We start from the raw sequence: 8,912 nt of genomic DNA, 5'->3' as shown, positions 1-8,912 counted from the left end.
CATTATATGACCCCTGCAGCGCCCTCGGACATTCCCACCATCACGATCACGTTCAGCATCGCCATCGCCGCTCCGATCATTCCAGTCATCTATCATCGTCATCGCTCATCATTGTCACCACTCATATTAGACCCCCTAGCTATGAGGTAGCTTTCCACTCCTAGAGTGGAAAACCTCCCCACTTCATCATCACAATACAGGGTGTATGCTATAAAAGGTCAGTGACATTTTCGCGCGTGACACTATATCTATTTGAGAGACGGACTTGTGCTGCCATACAGTGAATCACTTATGCCAGAGAAACCTACGAAAAAATTGTGGTTACCATTCACTGCGTAATAAAATAAACACGGCCACGGAAACTTTCGTCCTCATGTGTTTCCTATGCGCAATACCGGTGGATGGAGGTGAAAGTTTGCATGGTCATATTTATTTTGTTACACAGTGCTAGGTAACCACAATCGTTTCGTAGGTCCCTCTAGCATAAATGATTCACTTTGAGGCAGAGGAAGTCTTTTCGTGATAGAGGTATAGCATCAAGGAGGTATCAGTTCTTGCACGAAAATGTGACTGACCTTTTATAGCATACATCCTGTATATGTTGTTGTTGTTGTTAGTTTCCTTCAGTTTTAAAGATCTTGTACACGGCTATACATCAGCTTCAGACACAGGTTCGCATTCAGATTCGCTTCCTTCCTTACCAGGGTTCCAGTTAGCTCGTTACTGTAACTAAGTTCCTTTTTTTGGTAACTTGTAACTTAACTCGGTGCTTTTGCGCCGTGCTAACTTCCGGAGGAACTCTTTGAGGAAGCTTTGCCAAAGTAATTAACTTACGCTAATTTCCAAGTTACTTTTAATTCGCCTTTCACTCACGCCCACATATTTTCTCTCTCTGTTTTTTTTTTTTTTTTCATAGCATTTCTGCCATAAAACGTGATATTCAATCAATGACAGTATTCTGTTCAGGAAGTATAAGAACTGCTGTCATTGAAATGAAGCTGAACCATTGTGCACCCACCAGGGAGTAAGATGAAAAGCCTTCAAATTGTTCGACATAAATGAAAACGATCTAAGCGTGTTGCACTCCTCCGCAGGCAACTCAAGGTCTAACTCAAGTGCTCGCGCGCACTGCACTTGTACACTGCTATTTTGTGTCGGAAGTAACTTGGAAGAAACTCGTTCTTTTTTTTTTTATAAGTAACTCCGTAACTGGGGGTTATACTTCAGGCTGAAGAACTTCGTTATTAACTTAGTTACACTTTTCACACGGTAACATAAGTCATAACGAGCTATTTTGATGGGTAACTTCTCTAACTATGGCATTCACCAGCACAACATTCAGCCCGAGAGTTGTCTCTTAATTTATCAGACACCGACGAGCTCAAAACCTTTGCCAAAACCCGCACCGATGCGAGATCATTAAGCAATAGAGGTGAATGCGATAATTAGCGTGCTCGTTCTCATCATCCGTCGTCCCCCCTTGTCGTCAGCAGTGGCGTAGCCACAGGGGGGCTAGGGGGGGCTTGAGCCCCCCCTACCTGCCTCGGACCAACCCACGGAAATCGTGCAAATCCGAGGAGAAAATAATGTATGGGGGGAAGGGGGGGGGGGTGACAGTGTGACGATCGCGAAAGTTCTTACAGTTCATGGCGTCTAAGCAGCACTCTTGAATGGTTTTCAAAGTATGCGCTTTTCAAAATCCTTCCAATCTCGTGACACCACCTCATTGGACATGACAGCCTATACATGTAATCGTATTGTGCACGTCCAAATCAATTATTTTCGTTCTGTCTTTTTTTAAACCGCATTTTGCGACGTGCACGAGTATGTGTGTGTTGTCGCACCCAGGATGAGCGGGGGGGGGGGGCGAGTTTTCGTATCGAGCCCCCCCTACCTTGGAGTTCTGGCTACGCCACTGGTCGTCAGTATGTACTTGGGAGTATTTACAGAGTATTTACAAGAATGAACGTTACGTTTTATGGCATGAAATGCTATGAAAAAAAAAACAGAGGAAGAAAATATGTGGGCGTGAGTGAAAAGCGAATTAAAAGTAACTTGGAACGTAGCGTAAGTTACTTTGGCAAAGCTACATGAAAAAGAAACGAGTTCCTCTGAAAGTTAGCACGGCGCAAAAGTACCGAGTTAAGTGACAAGTTGCCAAAAATTTGTGTTTCAATAAAAGTACATGTTTCTATTCTGTATTTATATTTCAAATATTATTTCAATTACAATGTATTTAAATACATCTCACGCGCTATTGAGGTTTACGGTCTGCTAACAGCGCAAAAACGGGCGCTTCGAATAATACGCAGTGGATATTCTGTTGACCAGACCACAGAATAACGAAGAAAGATGAAAGTTCACTGACTTTCATCTTTCATCGTTAATTTCTTATAGGCAACTTGAGGCCTGGTATATGTTTGTCCCTTCTATGTTGTTCCCAGTCTCAGAACATCAGTTCTCTCATGCACAGAATAACGGCGCGCTTTATTCTGTTGACCAGACCACAAGATTAGTGGTCGATAAATTCGCAACAATGGTGCGTCGGTGGTGTGGCGTAGTGGTTAGCATCCCCGGCTGGTAATCAGGGAGTGTGGGTTGAAATCCCGGTGGACTCGCTTTTTTTTCTTTGTTTCTATGTTTGGGCTAGCACACAGAAAGAAAAAAAGTGCTGAATTTTTGTTACGAATAAGGTTAGGTTAGGGCCACAACGGCTTTCTTACGTTCTACATAGGATTAGGTTAGGTAAGGTTGGGTCGGGTTAGGTATGGTTAGGCTAGATTAGATTCAGTATGGCATGGCAGTTCTCCACACTTGAGGCGGACGCCACATGGTCTACAGCGTCGACGGCTAGCACACAGAAAAAGAAAAAGTGCTGAATTTTTGCTAGAAATTAGGTTAGGTTAGGGCCACAATGCCTTTCTTGCGTTCTAGAATTAGGTTAGGTATGGTTGGGTTAGATTCAGCAATGTATGGCCTTTTTCCACACTTGAGGCAGACGCCGCATGGACTGGTCCACAGAATAAAACGGACGCCTATCCTGTGGTCTGGTCCACGGAATAAAGCGCGCCGTTATTCTGTGGTCTGGTCAACAGAATATCCACTGCGCGAATAATATACTGTCGCATGGTCCTCGAGACCTTAGGTATCCTCGATTTTGCTGCATCGGTTGAACTAGTTCAGGCGGTGCAGCACTTCCGTATTCGTTTTGTCAGTGCCGCTCGTGTCCTCCGCACTCTGGTACTCGTTCTGTAATGGTGCAGCACTAGTTCATCCCGAGTTCACGGCTGGGCTGCACTTGTTGGAGAGGAAATGCAGTAAGAGTGTACGCAGAGCATACAACACGTCTGTAACGTTGACGCTTCCTTGATATACGCTCGATGCAATGCCAGTGGCATTGCCACGATAAACACGTGGGTAGCGATAATGCAGTCATACCTAAAACCAGGCACGGATCTAAGGGGCGGGGGGTCCAGGGGTCCATACCCCCCTCAATTCCAGGCTAAGAACATAGGGTTCAGTGGACCAAACCCTGCATGCACGTGGAACTTGTCCAGAGCTGACCCCCCCCCCCCCCCCCCCTCACGAAAATCTTAGGTCAGCCCCGGTCTGAGACTTACCGGACGGATGAGTCAGATATTTGCCTCCACGGGAAGCATATTACACTTGCCATACACTGTGCCGGAAAAAGGTGAAAGCTTTGGAGCAGCAAAGAACCCTTTTTTATTTAAAAATATACAGAGATGAAGCACCGAGTAGGAAAAACAAAACACTCCAATTCGTAGCATCGTCCCACAATGTTCCCGTCATTGCTGGGAACAGGGCAGCGTTCTTCATTCCGTTCCGTAAAAGCAAATAGAATACATACGTCGTCAACGCAAGGGTACAGGTACAGAGTCATAACAAACACGTATATCAATGGCTGGTAAAGCGAATGAAGTACATATCATACAAACAGTCTACACGAAAGGAAAGACAAGCGTTAAAGAACACGACAGTGGTCCCGGTGCTGGCGGCAGACCACTAGCCTGCACCTGCAGTCGCTCGTTCGTTTTGGAAGCGCTTTGTGTTGAACCTCCACTTGCACTGGCGCACACTCTTGGCACCACATCGGCACTCCCCCCAAACTAGTGCCGGAGGTGCAGGCCATATCGAAGATACCTTCTGTCACTTATGCACTTGGCCTGTTAAACATCCCAGATGTCTATAGCCTCATTAGTCACAAGCTTGTCCTTTTCGTGCACTCCATTTATCACAATCCCACCAACACACATTCACTTCGCCGACACCGCACAAACTACTCCCGCAGGACCGTGCCTGCAATCGCTGCTCCAACACCAAGAACAAACTATGTGGTCTCCACTCTCTTATCTACTTTCAATAGAACTACTCATGTTAGAACTATTACTTGCTGTCGCTCATTTGAACTAAGAACCAATACATCCTGTGTTGTCAATGCACTATTAAGACTCCAGTCATCATCATCATCCACAACAATTCATCGAGTTGTCATCCAAACGAGTCCCGATTCTTACTGCCTTCCCTCTTTTTTTGTTTGTTTCGGTGTTCTTTATAAGGCTTAAGTACCTGCATTTATGTTAGGGATGTGCCAACAGAATACGCGAATCCTGGAATCCTAGGCAGGTATTCGGGAATCCGGATCATAGTGCCTGAAACGGCAAATCAAATCTACCAGCCACATTTGTTTTTATTTTTCAAACTGGCGAGGCGCCAGTTCACCAAAAACCTCATTGGCCGATGTATGTTTTCTTGTTTGTTTCATTACATTGCTCTGGACTGAAGGAGTTCGGGCAGGAACTGTTACATTACAAGTTCGAAAGTTACCTGTTTTTGATTGTTGCTTAGTTTTATGGAAATAATTCAGACTCGAGAATTTATGCATTTCTTCTAGTCGATAAACAACATGTCCGATAAATTGCGTTTTCAGATCTGTATGTGGGAATATTTTCTCCTGAAACTCGAGCATTACGTAATCTGTTTTTCATTAAACAAACACATCATATTCTGCTTCTAAATACGTTCCACTAGAAGTTTTTTCCTGGCCTTTTAAACTCTTCCTAAAAAAAAAAAAACGATTTGTAAGATTCGTGAATTTTTGTAGAACCTTCCTCGGATACGGATGCGAAAAATTTTGGATCTGTCCCATTTCTAATTTAAATTGATATCCAATGGCCATGACGTTGCCACATAGGAGAAATTAGAAAGTTTCAGTGATTTATTGTGTACATTTTGTTATCTTTTTTCCACGTGTATTTATTTGTATAGAACTCAGTTGCGCGATTGCCCTTGCATCAATGAAACAGCCTCGCGGATCTCTGAAACATGCTTGCGGATCAATAAAACAGCCTTGGGGATCAGTGAAACAGCGTTGCGGATCAATGAAACATCCTTGCAGATAACTGAAACATCCTTGCAGATAACTGAAACAGCCTTTCGATCACCGAAAAAGTTTTGCAATAAAAAATCAATGAAAAAGTTTAGCAAATCAATGAAACAGTATTGCAGATCATTGAAACAGCATTGCAGATCTCTGAAACAGCATTGCAGATCTCTGAAACGGCCTTGCAGATCACTGAAACGGCCTTGCAGATCACTGGAACAGCCTTGCAGATCACTGAGACAGCCTTGCAGATCACTGAGACAGCCTTGCAGATCACTGAGACAGCCTTGCAGATCACTGAAACAGCCTTGCAGATCACTGAAACAGCCTTGCAGATCACTGAGACAGCCTTGCAGATCACTGTAACAGCCTTTCAGATAAATGAAACAGCCTTGCAGACCAATGAGACAACACAAAGCTAAAAACAAAATCCAAAAAGCAAAGTTAACTATCCAGTCAGAAGAATACTGTGATACCTGTGGTTTACGGTACAATTGTATCGTGCAACAGACACCGACGAAGCACGCAAGGAAGAACATTTTGAGAGAACAGAGTTCGTATATGGCACACCGCAACTTGTACTGAATATGTTCTCTGTGCATTGTACGATTCAGATCCTCCTGTGAGAGAAATACTGGAGACGGACGGATTGCTGGGCTGTGCAGCAAAAGACTGAGAGCATAGACTTGTTGATAAGGTGTAAGCGTGTTGCCTTCCTGCAACCTCACCAGTATGTTGTGCACGCTTCCCAGCACTTGCTGCCGTTCCATAGCTGTTAACATTGGGGGGCTGAACATCTCAACTATCGTGACGCCGAAGCTGTACATGTCAACATCCTCAGTATAGTGCACAACCCCGGTTTGCTCTAATTCGGGGGCACGATAGGGTGGCGTACCCACGCCGCCAGTCAGGCGGCTAGCAATGGGCATCTCGCTAAACCGCTGCTCACCACCCCCGGGAGCAGATGCCAGTACCGCTAGACCAAAATCCGCAATCTTGATAGTGTCATTCATAGTGATGAGAACATTGTCAGGTTTCACATCACGATGTATGATTCCAAGCCCGTGAATATGATTGAGTCCTGCCAAAATTTCGCGGGAGTATCTAGTCGCACGATTTGTGTCTTTGTAGAGGTTATTGTCGATAGCATTTCGCAATGTGCCGTATTCACACAACTCCAGCTGGATGTACATGCACATGTTACTGCATGCTGTGACAGGGGTCTCGTCTTCAGATACGTCTTCATTCTCGCTGGCTTCGGACACCACTTCGTCATCGTCGCTGCCTGAAGGAGATTCTTGGTCTGGAGTCTTGATGGTCTCTTCTGTCCATGAACCATAATAACGAACTATGTTACGATGGTCCAACCTCGAAAGGATCTTCACTTCTCTCGTAATTACTTTGTCAAAACGACTGCGCCGAGCATTGAATTTGACGCGTTTGAGAGCGTAAGTACGACCATCCAGCTTGCTGCGAACTTTAAACACTCGACCAAATCCTCCTCTGCCCAGCTCTCCCAGCATGTCAAAATCTGCTTGAAGACGAGAGCATGTTAGGGCTGTATGGCTTAGAGGGACAGCTGGTTCAAAGTCAACAACGTCAGAAATGGCTGGGGAAATTGATGTCTCTCCTATAATAAAGGGGTGGGAAAGCAGTTGGTTGCACGACCAGCGATACTCTTCTTGCTCACACGAGCAGCGCCTCAGGAAGTCTTGGAAGTGGTCGTCCGAAGGAATAATGTTGTCGGTCTCTTCTTTCTGACCCTTCACTAGTGTGTGTGCTAGCAGGCCTAGCTGATACACGTCGCCTTTTTTCTTCTTTGCTCGAATTCCATGACGCAATGCGGCTAACTTATACGACAGACTGTAATTTGCCACACGTACGACGTCGCCGTCGATGAAAACATCTGAGTCCCTGAGATCTTGATGAGCGACGGAGTGTTCGTGCAGGTATGCCAGTGCTTGCAGTATTCCTTGCAAGTATCTACGTAACTGGGCACCGTCTATGTTGATGGCACGAGATACGTAAGATCGTAGAGAGCTACCTCTCGCAAACTCCTGCAGTAGGTAAAACGCTCCTCTCTCGGGCACAAAGAGGCTCCCTAGGTAGTGGAGTAGCGCCGAATGACGCAGCTCTAACAATGTAGATTGAAGCTCGCGTTCTATGGGAGCAACATCCTCAGCAGTCATGCGGGTCCACTCTACAACAGACACGTAAGTTCCCGAATCTACATCAATGCCGTCAAATACGACGCATCCTCTTGAACTGTGACCGTTGCAGGCGCCCCGGAACACACGGAGCGTTTTTCCAGACCTGCCTTCAAATGCGAGTGTCTCGTGTGGCCCGTGGTTGTTGCAGCTCTCACCTTGCGAAGGCGATCCCAGTTCGGACTCTCGAACCTCTTCCTGTCGTTGTTCCGCCTGTTGTTCCATCTGTGCTCCCTTCTCAGACGTCGTAGTCTTGTTAATGTCACGCTATTAAACATCTAGTAAAATAGGGAACGTGTATACTGCGCTCGATAGAAGTCGGTCTTCACTTTCACGTATGAGCGTCCGCCTTGGCATCCAATAAAGATTGCATGAAAGTTGCATCAGCTTCAGCCAACGACTCAGCATAGCTAGCTTCCGAATCGCAGGCGCCTCGTATGCGGTAGGCACCCGAGCAGGCGGAAGACGTCATTGCGTCATTCCTTCCTCCAAGGCCGGACGTGACCCGGGACGTCACAACGGGCTTGTTCTACAGGTCGTTTCGCGATCGGATTGAAAATGCTAGTAGCCGCTGCTTTTACGAACGTTTTCAAGAGGAAGACATAATTGAATCCGAAATTTGTAAACGTGCACCTCCAGACGATGAGCGGTGAACTTTTCTACGGGCCATGTTGAAACCTTCGAAGGTGAAAGATATATGACAAAGAACAGTTCATTCACTATTTTATTTCTTAGATGGGCTTCAAAAGTGAAAAACTGTGTTTCCAAAAGAAGTAGAAGGCTGGTCGCGGAAATGGCAACAAGTCCATGTCCAGGTTCACAAAATGTCACAAATCTAAACGTCGGCTCTTGCAAATCGAGCGGTGTAGCAAGCAGCTAATTGCTCTTGTGCAGGGTGTCGAACCGAAACGTTTTTCGTTCCGGTTTTCGTTCCGGTTCTATCATAAACGGTCCGGTACCGGTTCTGCTCCGGAGCAAAAAAAAATAACGGTTCATACCGGTTTTGAACCGGTTCCGCTTCTGGTGGGCATATTCATTCCCAGAGAAAGAAAATCAATGTTGCAAAATGTAAACCCGTTTATTCCGCACACATGGTTTTTAATATTAATAGGGCAGCTGTGAAATTGGTAGCTCCTGGTTCCTGTAGGTGACTTGTCTGTTCAAATAGGCTTTCCCCTTTCTTGAAGTGCATGATACAGACGGACTTGTTTGTCGTGATGTCATACGTAAAGTACTTTCTTGCTGGATTGGTGCGATCGCGTCTCATCCGAATGTCTGTTGCTGCTTCCTAGCCAGCAAGCACC

The 8,912-nt window shown here is 45.6% G+C and overlaps 1 protein-coding gene across 1 annotated transcript; it reads right to left on the bottom strand.

Moving 5' to 3' along the window:
• Nucleotides 1-3,705: 3,705 nt before the first annotated feature.
• LOC135370016 (eIF-2-alpha kinase GCN2-like) lies at nt 3,706-8,044 on the bottom strand. Its single transcript, XM_064603681.1, has one exon. It carries the CDS (start codon nt 7,831-7,833, stop codon nt 5,290-5,292), a length of 2,544 nt encoding a protein of 847 aa, XP_064459751.1. The 5' UTR covers nt 7,834-8,044; the 3' UTR covers nt 3,706-5,289.
• Nucleotides 8,045-8,912: the final 868 nt, after the last annotated feature.

Source organism: Ornithodoros turicata, chromosome 10 (genome assembly GCF_037126465.1).
Source record: "Ornithodoros turicata isolate Travis chromosome 10, ASM3712646v1, whole genome shotgun sequence".
NCBI lineage: Eukaryota > Metazoa > Arthropoda > Arachnida > Ixodida > Argasidae > Ornithodoros > Ornithodoros turicata.
Note: the sequence above shows the minus strand (reverse complement) of the source record. Positions and strands in the feature narration are given on the sequence as shown.

Bases quoted from the DNA above. Each gene is read 5' to 3' on its own strand.
- LOC135370016 (XM_064603681.1), bottom strand. From the start codon at position 7,833: ATGGAACAACAGGCGGAACAACGACAGGAAGAGGTTCGAGAGTCCGAA.